General features: G+C 39.5%; 2 protein-coding genes across 3 annotated transcripts; both read left to right on the forward strand.

Moving 5' to 3' along the window:
* Positions 1–9794: 9794 nt before the first annotated feature.
* Positions 9795–14032, forward strand: LOC116130446 (magnesium transporter MRS2-3). Of its 2 annotated transcripts, XM_031416195.1 has the most exons (6): positions 9795–10235; positions 10638–10877; positions 10985–11113; positions 11313–11473; positions 11562–11802; positions 13555–14032. In XM_031416195.1, exons 1-6 carry the CDS (start codon positions 9795–9797, stop codon positions 13840–13842), a joined length of 1500 nt encoding a protein of 499 aa, XP_031272055.1. In that variant the 3' UTR covers positions 13843–14032. The 2 variants fall into 2 exon arrangements, with proteins under 2 accessions (XP_031272055.1, XP_031272056.1); XM_031416196.1 differs by lacking the exon at positions 10985–11113 and having other exon boundaries at positions 9810–10235.
* A 611-nt stretch (positions 14033–14643) lies between these two features.
* Positions 14644–15384, forward strand: LOC116130435. Its single transcript, XM_031416184.1, has 3 exons — positions 14644–14981; positions 15088–15134; positions 15250–15384. The coding sequence occupies exons 1-3, from the start codon at positions 14750–14752 to the stop codon at positions 15382–15384; spliced, it is 414 nt and encodes a 137-aa protein (XP_031272044.1). The 5' UTR covers positions 14644–14749.
* The last annotated feature ends 5020 nt before the right edge of the window (positions 15385–20404 follow it).

Below are 20404 nucleotides of genomic sequence, written 5' to 3' on the forward strand. Positions count from 1 at the left end.
AGCGGTTCGCGAACGTTCCGCGGGTCCCATCTCACGATGATTACCATGTCTAGCCCCTGGCCATTTTCCATTGGGGATCGACCTTATCGGCCCCATGCCAGTTGAAAGGGAGGGGTCAGTATGCCGTGGTCGCGGTAGACTATTCCCAAAATGGGTCGAAGCCGAGCCATTAGCCGCGATCACGACCAGAAAGCTGAAAGACTTCGTTTTCAAGACATAGTGTGCCGCTACAGAATTCCTCACACCCTCATCTCAGATAATGGAAGCAATTCGATAATGAGAGTTCAAGCAGTTCTCGCACGAGCTGGGCATCCATAAAAATTTGCCTCAGTCGCCAGACCGCAAGCGAATGGCCAAGTTGAGGCAGTCAACAAGACCATCAAGCACACTCTGAAGGTCAAGCTCGGGCAGCCAAAGGAAATTGGGCTGACGATCTCCCCGAGGTCTTATGGCGTACGGACAACTCCAAGGACCTCCACTCGGAAACCCCATTTTCGCTACCTATGGTTGCGAAGGCATGTCCCCGTGGAGGTCGGAACCGGCTCTCTTTGAGGGACCTGTACACAAAGACGAAAATGAAGCACTTCTGAGAGCGAGTTTGGATCTGATCGAAAACATCGCAGCAAGCTTCGCTAAGGATAGCAGCCTACCAGCAGCGAGCAAAAAGGTTCTTCGACTCAAAGGTCAGGCGAAGAGACTTCCAGGTCGGAGACCTGGTGCTAAGAAGTTCTCCTCGGGACCAGAGAGCCAAGTGGGTACTAGGCCTAACTGGAGGTCCGTACCAGGTCGACAAAGTGATCAGACCGGGGACCTACCATCTCAAAGATTGAACGGCTCCAACTTACCCCGAGCTTGGAATGCCGACACCTCCGGCCATCCTATCAGTAATCCTGAACTCACTCTCAGTTTTTGTTAATTTCTTTTTAAAAGTATTACTCTGTTCGCTTAAAACAGTTCGCATGTGTTCTGTTCGCATGTAAGAATTTATGTAATCGCTTATGTAAATCACAATTGTAAATAGTGCATTTATGAGAACGAACTGCAATTGTAAAGAAAATATGTCTTCATTTATGTACGAAAAGTCAAGACTCAGTACAATGGGAACGACTCTTAACGCTAAGGCTGGTCGAAGATCCTTCAGCCAGAGCCACCTGCCTGGTCGGGTCCCTGGCGCCGCGGCAGCCTGGTCGTCCTCCTCGGCCATGATCCGCAAGGTCGCCTGCCAAACCTCCGAGGTCGAAGAAGTCCCACGCAGTTCCTTGCTCGCAGGGTATAGATGGACCCGACTGCCCAGTCCGCGGCCTTCTCCTCCATCTCCTCAGACTGATTCTGCATTTCTACAGTCAGAGAAGCGACTCTCTCCCGACTCTCCTGAAGCTCAGCCTCAAGAGCTAGCCTTTCCTGTTCGGAGGCCCCTTTGTCTTCTTCAGCTCGCTGAGCCCGTTCGAAGGTCGCCCGCATCTACTGGTCCTTTTCTCCGACCTCCTTGGAGAGCCGGGCGGTTGTCCTTTGAAGCTCTTTAATCTCCTCCGCACGTCGGTCGAGCTCCGTCTTTTGAAAATCCACCGTTCGTAAAGCGGCTTCCTTTTGGTTCAGATACATGTTCGCCGCTTCGAACGCTTGTGTTCTTTCAGCTTCGACGGACTCCAAGCTCTGCTTTAGTTTCGCGACCTCCTCTTCTAGGTCGCTTGTCCCCTTTGCGTCCCCCAGTCGCGTCTTCTCCATGGACATCCTCATCGCAAGCAATCCCTGCGAGCAGAGTACGAGTTAGAAATAAATCAGATTGAAATTTCAAGTACGGCTAGTTTACCTTGCTCAGATGCTGGAACGACGTGGCCATCAGGTCGTCGCCCGTGTCTGCAAATTCGTCGTACGACTCCGATAGCTCGTAATCGAGCAGGCCATAAACGATCGGCTGCAGGTACTCGGGCAGACTCCCAAACGAATCTAGAACAGGTACGTCCTTCGCCTTGTCTCTAGCACCTGCCTCGCTCACGGGCTCCTTGCCCGACCTCCGGGATCCCTGGCGCGACCTCAGAGGCTCTCCCTCAGATTCAGTCTCCTGAAGCAACGCCTGCGAGCAAGATATGAGTTAGAAATAAATCAGAATGAAGTTTCAAATACAGCTCATTTACCTTGCTCAGATGTTGGAACGACCTGGTCATCAGGTCGTCGCCCGTGTCGGCAAACTCATCGTAGGACTCCGATAGCTCGCACTCGAGCAGGCCATAGACAATCGGCTGCAGGTACTCGGGCAGACTCCCCAATGAGTCTAGAACAGGCGCGACCTCAGAGGCTCTCCCTCAGATTCAGTCTCTGACTCTTCGGGCTGAATCTACTTCCTCTTCTTCGACCTCTGGGCCGGAGCCTTCCGCTTGGGGCGAGCAGTTGGCGCCTGAGCGGCCTGTTCCGTCCTGGTTGCTCCTTGCACAGGACGGGGCTGGGAAGCCGGGACTGTTCGCACCGGCTGTGTCGGGATAGTACGAGCAGCTTCGGCCGCCCTCTCACTCCTCGATCGAGGAAAGACGAATGGTGCTCGGCGGGGCTGTCCGGACTCCTTTGGGGGTATCGTTTCTGCATTTAAGTTCGTTAGTAAACGAAATCGTTCTATGACCAGAAGGGAACCAGTATAACTTACCTTCTGGGGGTTCTAAAGACGCCTTGTCGCTGAAAAACCCGTACTTCCGCAAGTTCGCGGTCATCACAAGCCTCCTCGCGTCCCGGCTCTCCTCGTACAGTACTCCAAAGGATACGAACCTGTTTGGGTCGGCGAGTAAGTTTTGGCTGGTCGTTCTGTTAACTGCAAAAAGAAAGTAGATCGTTACTATAGATCGCGCAAGCAGATAATGGACCCCGCGAAGAAAAACCTACTTGGATCCTGAAAGCGGCAGTAGCCATCGTAGCAAAAGAAGAATAACTTTGTCTCGTAGGCCCCCGCGTTGCTGGGATAGCTGTGTATCCCCGCAGCAATGGTAGGTCGCCGAGACAAATAATAAGAGTCCTTGTCCCTGCTCTTTTTGAGATAGTAGGCGATGCCGAGCTCCACTGCAGTTGGCTCGCCCAAGCCGCTTTCGCAGCACGCGATGTACATCGCGACAGCAATGACGTACGCGTTTGGTGTCAACTGCATCGGCGCGATCCCGAAGTGATCCAGGACAGACCTGATAAAAGGATGGAAGGGAATCCTCCCCCCACCCTTGAAGATCTCTTCAGAGATCGCGGCAAGGCCATTGGCAGGGCGCCGTGACGACCTGGTATGGTCGAGGAACACCTCCGCGCGAACGTCAAACTGCTGTTTAATCCTTTCAAATTCCTCCGAGGTGAGGACCGAAAAGACGTCAAGGGACACGTCCTCGGGAACTTCCCGCGAGGACGAGCTGGCTCATTCCTCGGGTCTGGATGTTGACGGTTCCATTCTAGTCTGCAACATCGACAGACACGGTCATTTAGGCCTTCATGTTTGTCCCGAGTGGCGGCAGGGGACAAATTCTTAAACCCTAGCAGTAAGTCGAGCCGCCGTCCACGGCTCGAATCCAATGACGGCGTCATATCTCACCAGGAGACCCAACGCCATCGCCTAACCAAGCAAATGCAAAAAAAAAAAAAAGAGAGGAAGAAGAGAATCTTACCTTCTGCGATGGGTAACCGAGACCGAAGCTCGTTTCAGTTGCCTGAGAGGTGCCGATCGGAAAAGAGTGGTTTTTGGTTTGCAAAGGTTCGTCACTCGAAACAAAAGAAATTTCGGTGACCTCATCTGAAAAATGCGAGTTTTTATATGGATTGCGAATCGACGGTTACCACCCCTCGGAACCGAAATGACGGCCCACTCTCTCTCCCCGCATTAAATGCGCCTCACGTCGCATTAAATGCCGTGATAATAGTCGTTTCGAACGCGCTGCACAACTAATGCTGTCAAAACGGCGTCGGGTCAGCACACGATGCATTTAATGTGTCTGACAAACGCTTTAACGCGTGCAGAGCTCCTGACCGCGCAGAACCAGGTTCATTGAATCTCTAAAGGTACAGAGAGGAGCGTCCCTCAGATCCAGGTCGCTAAGATGAAGATTGTCAGGTCGCTCTGGCAAGGAATTGCGCGAGATCGTGTTCGCCAAGAGTTCTATGCCGAGCTCATCCCATTCAGGTCGGAGCGATCAAAAACTCCAGTGTAACTTAGTTTCCAAGGTCCGATCATCAAACCTTAAAAACTAGGGGGCTTCTGTTATGCCCGGAAAAATAAAGGGCTGACGTGGGAAAGTCACGTGAAGGGTGACCTACTCCCGTCAGAGCAACACGCACACGTCAGACCTGCCAAATGATATGGAGCTCACACGCGTCCATTTCCCTGCAATAAGTCGTGCGAAGTCAGCTTGGGAAAGGGAAAATGGGACGTAAAGCCGGATTATGTCCTGACAATCACACCAAACCATGGATTTAATGATGATTACACGCTTCAGTTTGATATAAAATGAAGAAGACCCCTTCATTAAGGGGATTCGGCCATTTTCATACAAGAAAAAATCTCTCTCTCTCTCCTGTAAACACATTTACTTTTTCCAACTCTTGTGTAAGTCAGTCCGCAGTTGCGACCTGACCCACACTAATATCAATACAAATCAGTGGACGTAAGACTTGCTACCTTAGCATCCGAACCACTTAAAAAACTCCCTTTGCATTTATATAGCTGGAGATATTCCATTTTCACGTGTATTTAACAGCTAATCAATGTTACGCACATGATAATTCGTTGGTGCCAAATCCAGCATCAACAGTATCTTTGAAACATCATGCGACAAGCCATTTTCAAAATGAGATTTTTTTCCCTAAATTCATTTTTGAATAAATTGGCGACTAACACCTAGTTGGCTTCTTTGCCTATTTTCAACTCCCTTCTCAATCTCATTGCAACTTTTCGAGTAAATCTCACTTTTTTCTCTAATTTTCTTTTTTGTATTTACTTTTTATTTTTGTGTCCCGCTTCTCTTTATATGATTGAAGATTGTAATGGAACACATGACTAAGATGGATGTTGTAAAGTTTCTTGAATCTTGCAAAGAAGGTTCGCTAAAATTGCTTTCATTGAGAAGTTTTGCCTTACAACTTTTTTCTTCCGAAGAGTTTGTCTCTTCACTTGATTAAATTTTTAGAACTAGACATTTGTGTAACTTGATTATGTATTTTAGAATTTGTGGCAGCCACTGTTATCCCATAACATCTTGTTCTTAATAGAAAGGCTATCTTCCACAAAGGATTGCAGACATTTAATTACTGTCTTCCAGTACTCAAAAAGAGAGACTTATAGCATGTTCCGTTCGATATCTCCTACAACCCCTGCAAATTAGCTCAATTTCTCATATATGCATGGTTGACCTTAAAGTTTTTATTATTATTATTATATTTGTTTACTTTTATTGAGGAAATGAACTTCTTGTTTATTAACATGGACTCCATCAAAATAGGACATAGTTATGTCATGATAAAAAAGTTAAGGTATAAAGTATCATTGGTTAGAATCGATGGGTCAAACCAATGTTCTAAAACTCGAACCGCCCATTTACCCAGTCAAGCGGCCAGTTCCTAGGTTGGTTGGTCCAACTAGTTGGACCGATCGGTCTAACCGGTGAGTCAGCATATCCAGCAAGTTTAAAACTTAACAGACATACCCCTAAGATATTACACATCAATCCCAACTGGTTTGAAATCTATCAAACATGCCCCTACAATCAGGGGCGGATCCAACCCCTTTGAGGGTAGGGCCTACCCTCAAGTTTTAAAAAAAAAAAAAAAAAATTATTAATAAAAAAAAAAAAAAAAAAATTATTAATATATAGACCCACAAAAATTGATATTAATATAAATACCTAAGCTTATCCTCAGATTTAAAAAAAAAAAAAATGATAATTATTATACATATATCTAGGCCCACAAAAAACTTGCTATTACTATATATATTCCAAGTCCATATTATATTAAAAGTTTATTAGTCTCTCCACTCTTCTTCTTCACGGTTTCACCTATGGTTTATAATTTTATCCTCAAAATTATTTATTCTCTCATTCTCTTTTTCTCTTCCTTATGCTATTCGATCTTAAAACTTTTAAAGATTGAAATTGTTGAAGCTTTCACAACTCAAGGTGTCACAATTAGCTTTGTTTTCTGTTTTATCAGTTTTAGGTATGTGTATTGTGTTGGAGTTGTCGAATACTTTAGCATCAATGGGTAACGGAGACGCACTCCGGGGTCCCGCTGCCCGGTCAGCGGGCAGGGGTCGCGGGGGCAGCGCCCCCGAGCCCGTAGGCGGTTTTGGGCTTTTCCATGTATAACCGCTGTAGGATTTTTTTTAAGTTATTAATTCCTTTTTGGGTTGGGCTTAGGAATAAGAATCCTTGTAAAACTAGGTTTAATCTCTTAAACCTAGTATATAAACATACTTTTCTCTTGTTATGGGTGTGAGAACAATTCATTCATTGTAAACGAGAGAGGTGAGGCATATTGCAATAATATTGACTCAGCTGGACGTAGCCCACATTGGGTGAACCAGGGTAAATCGCGCGTATTATTTTTTCTTTGTTTACTGTTTGTTCTGTTTTACTATTATATTTTGTTCCTGTTGTTGTCTCTATTTCGTTCATATTGCTCATTTCAATTTAGTTTATTTTATGGTTGATTTTTTTTTTTTTTTTTTTTTTTTGTGTGGAGGTTTTTTATTCTAATTTGAGGGGAAAAGATGTGGATCTTGTGAGTTTATTTTGTGTTTTGTGTCTAAGAATTAACTTGTTTTCCCAAATTAAAACTTTAACTATATTTTAAAAGACATTATTCTTTACCCTTCACCCACCACTTTCCTACATGTCAAACGTCATCATTCTGTTATTCAAAATAATTAAAGAAATTTGAGTTACTATCTATGTTTATATCAGGAAAATTCCCTTTTTTTTTATTAATTCATATTAAAAGTCAACGCAACATTAATTTGATTTAAGTTTTGGTTGACTTTAACTTAAGTTAGGTATGGTCAAAGTCATTAAATTAATATTATAATCTTTGGAAGCCAAAAAAAAAAAAATTAAAATTAAAAGAAGGTTTTGCTCAAGATTTACTTAACATATTTACTCAAAATTTTGTTTCTCATAGATTTATTCAAGTAGGAAAGTATTGCGTTATTACATTCTTTTCTCTCAGGTTTTTGATATTGTATTATTTTCTTTGCTTAAGGTTTAATGATTTTTTAAAGTTTTTACTAGTTGTTTAGCAAACAATGATGAAGCTATGGAGGCCCCCCCCTCAATAAAAATCCTAGATTTGCCACTGTCTGCAATCAAAACTCCAAGAAACCCTAGCCACTGCAATTGCAATCCATCCCAATCTTTTTCCAATCATTTTTCCGATTGTTTCTAAAACCCCGCCTAAGCACTTTCTCTACTCCATTTTCGCCTATTTCCAAAAAAAACATCATTCTATTTATTCAATTTCTACAACTTCTCCTTAACATTTGAAACAAAAGATTTATTATTCACCTAAAAACTGAAAAGAAGAGCACCCCTAAAGATCAAAACAGCTTGAACAGTGAGTATGTCAATTGAATTGGGATTTTATTTGAAGAATTAGAAGCAGAAAATGGAATTGGGATTTTAACGATTTTGTTTAAAGTGAACCGGTTTATCCACTGATCCAATTGGACCGACGGTCTGTCGCTATTTCGCTAGTCCAAAGCAATTCATTGTGTAAAACCGGGTTTATGTTGCTTTTGGAAGGTTGGGCCTAAAACCCAATCGAACCGATTGGACCGACCGGTCTAGTCCGGGCTTCAAAACACTGGGTGAAACTTTACTTTGGCCAAACTTGAAGTGAAATTTTTTAGGCCTACCTTAACTAGAAAGGTTGTAAGAAAGAGAAAATTAGTGCTTGTTTTGTGGAAATGGTTATTGATCAAATATGATAAGATGTTGGATATTATATCATTATTATTATTATTATCATAATAATAATGTTATGTCAAATAATAATAATAATAATATTATTATTATTATTATTGTTGTTGTTGTTGTTGTTTACTTTTATTGAGGAAATGAACTTCTTGTTTATTAACTTGGACTCCATCAAAATAGAACATAGTTATGTCATGATAAAAAAAGTTAAGGTATAAAGTATCATTGGTTAGAATCGATGGGTGAAACCAATGTTCTAAAACCCAAACCGCCCCTTGACCCAGTCAAGGGGTGAGTTCTTGGGTTGGTTGGTTCGACAGTCCGACTAGTTGGACCGATCGGTCTAACCGATGAGTCAGCATATCCAACAAGTTTAAAACTTAACAAACATACCCCTAAGAAATTACACATCAGTCCTAACAGGTTTGAAATTTATCAAACACGCCCTTGCAATCAAAACTCCAGGAAACCCTAGTCGTTGCAATTGCAATCCACCCTAGTCTTTTTCCAATCATTTTTCCGATAGTTTTTGGATCCCACCTACTTTTCTCAAGCCTCTAGACGCCACCTAAGCACTTTCTCTACTCCATTTTCGCCTATTTCCAAAAAAACATCATTCTATTTATTCAATTTCTACAACTTCTTCTTAACATTTGAAGCAAAAGATTTATTATTCACCTGAAAAACTGAAAAGAAGAGCAACCCTAAAGAGTAAGACAGCTTAAGCAATGATCAAATTGGGATTTTATTTGAAGAATTAGAAGCAAAAAATGGAATTGGGATTTTAGGGATTTTGTTTAAAGTGAACCGGCTTATCCACTGATTCGGTTGGACTAATGGTTTGTCACTATTTCGCTAGTCCAAAGCGATTCAATGCGTAAAACCGGGTTTATGTTGCTTTTGGAAAGTTGGGCCCAAAACCAAACCAGTTGGATCGATCAGTCCAATCCGGGTTTTAGAACACTGGGTGAAACTTTACTTTGGCCAAACCCGAAGTGAAAATTTTTAAGCCTACCTTAACTAGCTAGGAAGGTTGTAAGAAAGAGAAAATTAGTGCTTGTTTTGTGGATTGATCAAATATGATGAGATGTTGGATATGTATTTGACAAATTCTAGAAAATGGTTTTGAGGAATGTCAAAATCCACCTGTATTTAATCAAAAACTTAAGCCAACCAACCCGAAAACAACCAAATTAACATGTTTTTATCTCAAAAGCAAAAAACATTTACTTTATTTTCTAATTTATTTTATCAAAAAATTTAACTACTACACTCCAACATAATCTACTTTATTAATTTATATCTTAATAAATGATATTAACTTTTAGCTTAGAGATAGACATACTAAATTAGACAAAATTGAAAAAAAATCTGAAAAAGAAATGAATAATACTATACATACATCATTTCTATACAATATTTCTCATACAACATTATGTGGTAAGATGTAATTGGATGAAAGTTTAATTTTAACTTTAAATTAGCCACTCATATCTTGTCACATAATGTTGTATGAAAATGATGTATGTGTAATATTACTAAAAAAAAAAATTGTAAATATCTAATTATAAAATTTCAGACAGCACAGAAAACATGATGGTGCAACTAATCATCTTTGTCTTAATAAACAACCATTACACTCACAAATGTTTCTCGTTAATTTTTTCTAACAAATACAATGTGTGTTCATAATTATTCGATTTATAATAGATTTTGTCTTTCTAAAAATTGGTCTTACTATCCATACGACTTCACCAATTGTAAGCTAACATTTCAAAGTTCAAACGTTTATAAAGGCATTTTTCACAGACTTCCTTAATAAATGGTTGAGAGATCAACCAACGGACTAAAGCAACGCGATTCCGTACAATGAGAAACCACCACCCTCCTCACTCAAAACCGGGTCATACCCAACCCGATGATGACCCGGAGTCAGCCCGGCCACCAACCGTCTCCGCCAACATGGCCCTCTCCACCGCCGCTGGTCTCCGTAAGAAGGCAGCGGGAGTCCGTCCCTGGCTACTTCTTGATTCGAGTGGGCAGGCCCAGGTAGTGGAAGCCGGAAAGCACGCCATCATGCGGCGCACGGGGCTGCCGGCACGAGACCTTCGGATCCTGGATCCGCAACTGTCGTACCCTTCAACTGTGTTGGGCCGTGAACGGGCTATTGTTATTAATTTGGAGCACATCAAGGCTATTATTACTGCCCAGGAAGTTCTGTTGCTCAATTCTAGAGACCCTTTTGTTGTTCCCTTTGTTGAGGAGTTACAGAGGAGGATTTTGTGCCACTATCAGGCCACTAAAGCTCAGGTTTTTATTTCTGTTTTTGATTTTTTTTCCTTTTATCATTATAATTGTTTCACTTTTTTGTGAAGTTAAAACAGCATATTTAGGTACTTTGGACGGAGTATGTGTTCAATTTTATCAGAACTCTCTTGAAATATGAAAATTGTTATAAATCTATTCTTGAAAGTTGAAAGGGAGGTCAGTAAAATTCCTGGATAATGAATTGTGATTTTTTTTTTACTGGCATAAAGTGCATTTGTTATTTGTTTGAGTCAAATGCGAATGCTCAATTAATTACATGGGCTGCAAGGCCTTCAACTTCAATTTTATATTCATGTTGATTTATATTAATTTGTTGTTTGTGTGAAGTTTTTTGGATTGTTATTTATATACTTTGTTATTGTTATTATGGTATCTTTTGTATAGGAGGGCACTGGAGATGATTCAAAATGGAGAAATTTATATGATTTGGAAGAACCACAATCAAGAGATTCCAGTCCTCCAAATTTTGCTGGAGGTTTTCCACAGTATGAGGATCAACACGAGGAAGTTAAGGCAGATGGGAAACAAGGTCTTGAGAACCGGGATGGATCAAAGGTTCTTCCATTTGAGTTTGTTGCCCTAGAAGCCTGCCTTGAGGCTGCTTGCAGTTGCTTAGAAAATGAAGTAATTAACCTTATTTCCTACTTTCTTAGATTTTTCTTGACTGCTCTAGCATCTTACATTTATTTTCTTTGTTCTTGTAATTTTACTTGTTCTTGTTTCTAAATAAGGCAAAAACATTGGAACTAGAAGCTCACCCGGCTTTAGATAAGCTGACTTCAAAGATCAGTACTCTCAATTTGGAACGTGTCCGTCAAATTAAGAGCCGCTTGGTTGCAATAACTGGACGTGTTCAGAAGGTTGAGTGATTTCAAATATTAGGATTGTAAATGGTTTTCTGTTACTCTGTGTTGCATAGGCTGGTACAACTTAGTAACCTTGTGGATACAATTTAAGAGCGCATGTCTCATCACCTAATCAAACCATGCACTCAAGTTATTGATAGTTTTCTTTCCTATGGTAATTTTTTGACTATGATGGACATGTGTTCATCTCCAGGTGAGGGATGAATTAGAACACTTGCTAGATGATGATGAAGACATGGCTGAGATGTATCTGACTGAGAAGTTGGTTCAACAACTTGAAAACTCCTCCACTTCTTCTATGAATGAGAGAGATGACATGGATGATGAAGTTCTTCAATCAAATATGGATGACAGGTACCAATTTCTATCACTTTGTTGTCTGGCCTTCCTATTTCTTATTTTTATTTTTGCTTTTCTCCTACAATTTCTCCTACTGTTCCAGGACTCCTGCTGAATTATCAGTGAATGCTGCTGGGGGATCCACTAGTTATGAAGTTGATCTTAACGCAGAGAACACCCATGAGTTGTTTACTGCACATAATGTACTTGGCAGGGAAAGCCACGGGACTCGTACTAGTACCACTCACAGTGCTATAAGCAAGCAACTTGATGTTGAGGAGCTTGAAATGCTCCTGGAGGCATACTTTGTGCAGATTGATGGTACACTAAACAAGCTGTCTACGGTATGAAACTCAATTTCACTGCTTGATCCTATTTCATGAAACACAACTCCAAAATAACAAATAAAAGACTCAAATACTAAAATAGATGTGATAAACTCTTGATGTCTTGTTTGGAAATATATGGGCGACCACAACACCAAAAGTAAACACATTAAAGCCTTGTGCTGTTAAAAAATATAAAACTTTTTTCCTCGAAAAGTCAGTTCAGCAGTTCTCCTTAATTTGCCTCCCCTAAACAGTCATTTGCGTCACAAATAAAGAAGTGGTGAACGATAATAAATCAGGATTAGCCAATCACATATTAATGTCAGTATGAACTGTTGAACATTTATGTAAACGGGTATTAAAGTGTTACAAGGCATGTCTTTTTCCTTTAAACATTTATGTGGATGTGGTTTATAAACTGTCTCGACAAGGATTACTCCTCATGCATCAATCTTCAGAGGTCTGATGTTGATATTGATTAAGGCAACTCATTCCAACTGTATAGTACATGAACCCTATGAGGAGTTAATTAGTCTTCTCTTCATGGGAATTTTAATGTGTAAGTGCAAGGGGTGCCCACCTTGCTCCTTGCTCTGGTACTGCTATTCTATGAGTAGGAGGCTCACAATCGGCAGCCGCATGGCCTAAACTTATTTATCATAGTTTAAAATCTCTAGCATTTAAGTATCTTTGCATTATGAGTATATATTACAAGAATAGGATGGTATAACGGAGTGGTGATCATTGTTGAAGTCTTAATTGCATTTATTAGTTCAGATTTTATCCGTAGATTGAGATTAGAAATCTGACATTTTTGCTACTCTTACCATAAATCCTTCTAGACATAGCCAAGCGTTTTTACCAGTGAGGCAGTGAATATGGCTTTGGACATTTATTTTTGAGGCTTACTATTAGTTATTACCTAATTCTTGTTGTGGTTGCTGAGACACATCGACGAAACTCTTTTGTTTAGAATATAAACTTTGGGGTGGTTGAGTGAAGATTACGCTCATATTGTGTTGAGGGATTCCACTAGATGGAACAGCTCAGGGTCAGGCATGCAGTGGGGAGTGTTTTGAGTAAGAGAGCAGTCACTTTGGTTGTGGAACAAAACTTATAAGTAGGTTTATCAGGATAGCCAGATGTGTCACAGATTAACATTGTTCCAAAGTGCAGTGGCAAGATTATGAAACTCTTTTTAGGGCAAGCATGTTGATGATGCTTATTATTTGAAAAAGGGCTGACAAGTACTCCTTTGGACATGACATGTTCCACTTTGTATGGTGTAGCTGGTTTTAAATGATAGCAATCCGGTGATTTCTTAGAAACATTGAGATTATTCTTATTTATATGATTGTTGGCCAAGATTAGGGCTGGTGCTTTATGCAATGTAGACTTTAAAAATTAGTTTTTACACACAATATAGTTTTTCCCTCATGCTTAGAGAAACTTTCCCATTTTGTTTTAAACACAGTATAGTAGTTTGCTCATTGTTGGGGTAGAAACTTTCCACTAGCTCTAAAAGGGTTTTCCGCTTTTCCATTTTAAGAAAGGGGGTGATGATTTTTGAGTTTGAATTTTGATATGATGGTTATGGAAAGGTTCATACTCATTGGGAGATGCATGGAAAAAAAATAAAGATTTAAAGTTGTTTTTCTTTGCTTATATATACAAACTCACTGTCAATTTGGAAATCAACCCATTCGCTAGTTTTCCCCAGATGCTTTTCACATATTTTCTTATCATTGTGTTTTTGTTTCTTGGAAGCTGAGGGAGTACGTAGATGACACAGAAGACTACATTAACATAATGCTGGATGACAAACAGAATCATCTTTTGCAAATGGGGGTCATGCTAACAACTGCAACCCTTGTGGTGAGTGCGTTTGTTGTTGTGGCTGGTATATTTGGAATGAATATCACCATCGAGCTGTTTGACGAAAACAAATCAGGCATGCAAGAGTTTCTGTGGACTGTTGGTGGCGGCGCAACTGGGAGTATATTCCTATATGTAGTTGCTATTGCCTGGTGCAAGCACAAGCGTCTGCTGGAGTGAAAGAAGGGTGATTCTGTATTGTTAAAGAAGCCAATGGTTGGAATTGTTTACATGAATGCAACTTTCCAAAACTTGAAGCTTCATGCTGTGTTTGTGAATATTGTAAATCTATATTATATGCTCTGAATGCAGGAACATTTGATGTCTGCTTTTCCAGATTTTAATAGTGCATACATTTTGTAAAATTAAACATATATGCTCAAAGATCATGGAAAGTTTCCAATCTGAAATTTCCTATAAGAGCATCTAATATTTATTATTATAGGAAAACTGAAATTCCAATGAATCATATTTATCTATATCCATATAGGGAAAATGAAATAAAATACCGAAAACAAAATTTATTATTTCTCATGAAAGAATCCGAAGAAACTTGGGGGTTTATCATATTTCCATTACATTTATCAGGTTGAAAATAACTCAAGAAAGAATTAAAATACATTGTACTTGATTTAGTAATGCAAAAAATTGGGACAAATAATTTAGTCTATCTACTTAGAATAACACTGACAATTTGTAGAATTATTAACTGCTTTTCAGAATGCGGTGTTACATTGTTCTCTAGTTCGTTCACATGTTACACACAAACAAATGCATTAAATTTGGATTTTCAACCTCTCTCTTATCATTTTCAGATTTCAAGTTTATTTTATAAATTAAAATGATTTAAGTAATTTATAAACTATATTTTATAAATACTGATAGTAGGAAGGGCTGTTAAGTAATTTACGACGACTGACTTACCATGCAGAGGATAAAGCGAGAGAAAAAGAAAATAAATCTACAAAAAAATATCATATATCATCATCTACAGGTCTAAAAACTGGTGGCTCTGGCCATTCCAATTCCACAACCATAACCAACCCAACTTCAACTCCAGAGAGAGCTTGAAGTGTAATGGTTACTGATGAGTTCAATAGGCCAAAGCATTTTGATGGCTTTAACTGTGACTGTCAACAAATATGCTTCTTTAAATGTCCAAGCAGTTCCCAGTAGAAGAGAATCAAAACCTTCAAGAACAAAACCAAAGGCAAAAGCCGCCGCAATCACTGATATTGATATAGGAAGAAGAGGGCTACTTCTATCCACTGTAGCTGCCGCTCCTCAAGTTAACGACTCCACCACTGAGCTTCTTAAAAGTACTTTTTTGTTTTCTTTTCTTGTTCAATCTCTTTGTTGTCCATGTTAATTTCTTTTTTAAGAGTTTATATGCATGTGTGTCTGAAAATTTGTTAATCTTATCAGAATATTTAAAGAAATCAGAGGAAAACAAGGCAAAGAATGACAAGGAGGTAAAACCTTTAGCTTGCTTGAAGTCAATTGAAGCTCTATATATATATATATAAACTTATAGACCGATAAAGCATTTTATTATTTATTCTGATATCAAATTATGTCTATTGGCAGAGACTGGATAGCTATTACAAGCGGAATTACAAAGATTACTTTGAATTTATAGAAGGATCTCTGAAAGCCAAGGAGGACCAGCAACTCTCTGAATCAGAGAAGGGTATTCTTGATTGGCTTCAGACTAACAAATAAGATTGTCTTTAACTAGTTGTTATTGCAAAATTGTTATAATTGTATGCAATTATTAAGTTCAAATGCATGAATTGCTTGAGTAAATTAATCTCATTTCTAAGTTTCTTTTATCCAAATATGTAGGGTGGAATTGTCAAGGATATAATTACTTATTTAACCTCTTTATACAGTCAAAATTAAAATTACCTAAATTTTTTTTTATTTTTTTATGATCGAGCTGTTCGGATAAGTTTGTGCGCAACTCAATTAGTTTTCGAACTTTATTAAACACCCTACAAATCCAATGAGTCAAATAAATCACAAATATGGTAAGTGATCACTTACTTTGTGAAACTTGAACACAAGACGTTTGAATAAAAATTACATAAATTATTCTTTCTTTAAGTGAGGTAATGAGTTTTTCTTAACCATACTAATCGAAGTTAGGGTTTATTTGCGTGGGCGACAAATTATACATACAAGAAAATAGAGGACTGTGCTCTAAAAAGAAAAAAGAAGCTTACTCTTTGGGTGCAAAAATTTCCCAGAAATGATGTTAAAATTTTCAAACCAATTAACTTTATCTTATTTTTGTCAAAGCCAGAAGTTTTAGTAATGGTGATAAAAAATTTGTAAGGTTGTTAAAGTCGGTTTTTGGTTTGGGCCTTCATCAACATCAATTGAGCTCGCACTTGCAAATCCAAAGAAAAAGGATTTGGGCTTGCACGGGAGAACTTCTGCTGAAAGCCCAATTGCACAGAATGGCCTGCAACAGGTTACGGAATTGGGAAGAGGCAGTAAAGGTGGTGCTACCGTGCCTTCTCCGGCGCTCCAAGTCAGTCCATAGTATAACCAAGGAGGATTAAACAAGCACTTAATCTCAAGAATAAGAGGAATATTTTCAGTGCGAAGTCCTAGGTTGTGAGTGTTTGTGTCTTGCTTGGAACTACAACTTTCTCCATTTATAATTGTATAACTCTTTGGAGATTTGACACGTGTAAGAGATTAGGGCATTTGTGATTTCTTACGTTCCTTAGATTTGTCATACCAACTCTTGTCCTTGATTGATCGATAACCTTACTTCATTGTCTATGCTAATATGCTAGCTTCAATTATCATTTGACATGACCTATTTTTTTCAACGTGGATGTCCTAAAAGGTCGTTACGTGTCATGAAACTCTTTTAGTAAATTATCCCTGAAATAAAGGTTGTTTGAGAAGTAGGGTTCTTGGTTTCCCTTATCTATTACCTTTTATATTAACAAATTTTTTTCCCAACATTTAATTTAAAAAAAAAAGGATCATAAAACAAAAAGAAGAGAATTTGAAGGATGAAATGTGCAACCTAAAATGTTAATTGGTAAGAACTTGGCAATTGGGGTAGACAATAAACGATGAAGGCTATGCCAACCAAATGGGCTCACATGGCTCCACAAAAGCACAAACATATTTGTGGCAGTAATTGATATGGGCCAATGTGCTCATATTTTTAGTGATGCTGAATGGGGCTAGATGGGCTATGCAACAAAATGGGGTACATTGGCTCCACAAAGCACAAACACATTTGTGGCAGTAATTGATATGGGCTAATGTGCTCATATTTTAGGCTGGGAATGGGCCTAGATGGGCTCGCACCTGGCTCCCAAAATTATACTGGCACGATTGTCGTAATGGCTCGGCCTAAATGGTGCAGATAGGCTCCTCAAAAATAGTGCATGTTTGTTTTGAACACATGTAGCCATCTCACATTGGTTTCGAGCTATTTATTATTTCTCCTCTCTCTGTCTTCGTATACGTGTCAAGATGAATGAAAATGTGTGTATATCAATATGAAAAAAAAAAGATGAAAGAGAGAGGATTTACAGGATTCTAAAATATATATATATGATATCAAATCAGTAATTTAAGATTAATTAAGCAATTTAAGTAGATTGAATTTAAATTAATGAACAAAAATCATGTCCTCCGAATCATATTGTTATTCTGACCTCTATTGCATTTATTTGACTCATTCTTAAGAGACACGTTGCCATTTTCACAGGTGAAGTCACCAAATTTGTAACAAATGAGAAGTAGAGACAAATTAGTGACTGCGGGTGGGAAATTAATGCTTTGATCAGTACTGTAGATGCAAATAATCTACCGTCATGAAAATAGGGTTGTCCCGTGAGATTGAGGCGCACTGACAACGCTAGACCTGCACACATGAAAGGAGCAAGCGTGAAGCTTCCGGAAAACACCGGGGTGGTGTTTGCCATAGGCACTCCGACGCTCAAGTCAGCAAGGCTTAAAGAGATTTAATAAGAATTAAGGAAAAGAAGATTATAGGAGTCTTGTCGGAGGCTAGGACTACGGCGTAGGCGTCGGGTTTTGGAAGTAAGAACTTAGGAGCAAATAGATGGTTTTGAGTAGTGTCCTCCGACTGTGGGAGATTGCCCCATTTTATAGTGAACCAAGGGGTTAGAATCCTAGTAGGACATTGAGTCCTCTTTTTGGGAGATAATCCCTATCAAGAAAGAAAATATGATTTCTTGACCTTATCAGATTAAGTTTAATAGTTTACAGAGGTTGGAATCTTAGTAGGACACTAAGTCTTATTTTGGAGATAATCCCTATCATGAAAGAGATATGATTTCTTGACCTTATCAGATTAAGTTTAATAGTTTAATTAAGAGTTGGAATCTAGTAGGACACTAAGTCCTATTTGGGAGATAATCCCTATCATGAAAGAGATATGATTTCTTGACCTTATCAGATCAAGTTTAATAGTTTGAGTAAGATTTGAAATCTTAGTAGAAGAGGAAATAGAATGGGATTCTGATTTCCTATTTATAGACTGTGCAGGCTAATGGGCTGAAACCCAGTTTAGTTAACTTATAGGATAGCCCAACTCAAGAATAGGTAGGTCGCAAGGTGATTTTAGCGTAGGCCAATCGGGATTGGGTTGAGGCCTTGAGCTGTGAATGTTTATTGTTATTGGGCCCTCGTCAAGCCCAAGACGATTTTTGGCCCTACAGTAGCCCCCACTCTCCTAAGGTAAAGAGTATTAGCTTAGAGAGAGATTAAATCGAATGAGTGCAAACTGAGCGGATTAGTGATAGCAGCCGTTAGGCGGATGGATCATTGTGTGGATTGAGTGATGATACTGTCGATTTGAGGTGTAAGAACCCTTCAAACAGTCTGCGGACTGAATGTGTAGTTTTAGGACCGGGCAGGGCCGATCAAAGGTGTAAATGTGGACGAGCAGCAGGGTCGATTCGAAGGTGTAAATCCGTAGATCGAGTAGGGCGATCCGAAGGTGTAAATTGTGGACAGTCAAGGCCGATTCGAAGGTGTAGATCCGTGGATTGAGCAGGGTCAATTCAAAGGTGTAAATCTGTAGAAGGTGTAAATCCGTGGATCGAGCAGGCGTGATCTGAAGGTGTAGATCCGTGGATTGAGCAGGGTCAATCCGAAGGTGTAAATCCATGGATCGAGCAGGGTCGATCCGAAGGTGTAAATCCGTGGATCAAGCAGGGTTGATCCCGAAGGTGTAGATCCGTGGATTGAGCAAGGTCAATCGAAGTGTAAATCTGTGGATCGAGTAGGGTCGATCTGAATGTGTGAATCGTGGATCGAGCATGGTCGATCCGAAGGTGTAAATCTATGAATCGGGTTAGGCCAATTCGAAGTGTATGCCAAGTAGAGCTTGTATGGAGCTTGCGGTCAAGTTGCATGACCGACTGTAGTTGAAACCTTTGATTGAAGCTGGAGCAGTGACTGCATGGCATGATGTTTTAAGCAAAGAGCCAAATGGAGAGCTAATATGCGTGGTGTTCATGTGTAATAAACCAAATGAAATAATAAGCCAAATAGAGAAAGAAAAAGACAAATGGGGGTGAATGTTTCTACCATGTGATTGGCAAAAAACTAAGCAAAATGAAGTTTTAAGTAAAAGTACTGGGGAGGAAAAAGGTGGTGCACGCTAAATGTGCCAGAAGTGGTTAGATTGAGCTGTGCCAAATGACCGATTGGAACAGAAAAGGCAAAAGAGCGAGCTGATTAAATTGTGCATTTTAATTAATGTAGATGCAAATGGCAATGGTCGATGTATTAGTGCGATTGACTCGGCTCTGCTCCTCTACTTGAGATGGATTCACATGGAGCACACTAAAATGGTTTACTTCCATTACACGTGTCTCCACATGGTGGTCATGTCTCAATAAAAAAACTCCATATCCAATAGACAAAAAAAAGTGATTTTCTTTTTCAAGATGCAACATGAAGTTGACACATGTCATTTGAAATGTCAAACATTTATGGAGCAATAAGCAATTCCTTACTCTTCTAATCCATCTTCTTTTGGATTTCGTATTTTGCGAAAAAAATTCATCCTCTCTTGTGTTTTCTGACGAAGTTTTCCAGCCGGCTTTCTAAGGTAAACTTTATTTTTTTGCTGGTTGTTTGGAGTAGGAGGTCAGCAAAAGTCTGGTGGCTGCCCTGTGTTTCTTTATTCTTGGTCAATACAAGTGGGCAATTTTTTTGGCCTTGCGAAGATGGCAGGACCTGTTGATTTAATAAGAATGTGGAGTATTGACAATAAGATAAATGGACTGGTGTTCCCAGTGACATCGATAATGTAATTGGTAGGAGAAAGAACCAAATTATTACACACGCCACTGCCATCCTGAAATTAACATAATCAATGTGGACGTTTGGTTTGTGCAATAGTAGTAGGTTGTACCCAGTCTTCAAATACTTGATCAAGGTGGAATTACAGTAAATAAGTCTCATTCATCATTAGCACAAATTAATACAAAGACAAAAATGTTCAAATAACATGGTTGATACACACACAAGTGTCAAGATAGGCACACATATGCACTACAGAGAGAGAGAGAGACAGAGACAGAGACAGAGCTGCACAAAACGGTGTTAAAACACTTGATCTACGAGAAGAAAGGGTCAACTCTGAACCAAAAGTATAGGTCTTGAGTATTAATATATCTATAACTAAGATAAAGGTACTTCATTATCAATCCCAAAATGTTGGCCATATATT

Source organism: Pistacia vera, unplaced genomic scaffold (assembly GCF_008641045.1).
Source record: "Pistacia vera cultivar Batoury unplaced genomic scaffold, PisVer_v2 Contig220, whole genome shotgun sequence".
Lineage (NCBI taxonomy): Eukaryota > Viridiplantae > Streptophyta > Magnoliopsida > Sapindales > Anacardiaceae > Pistacia > Pistacia vera.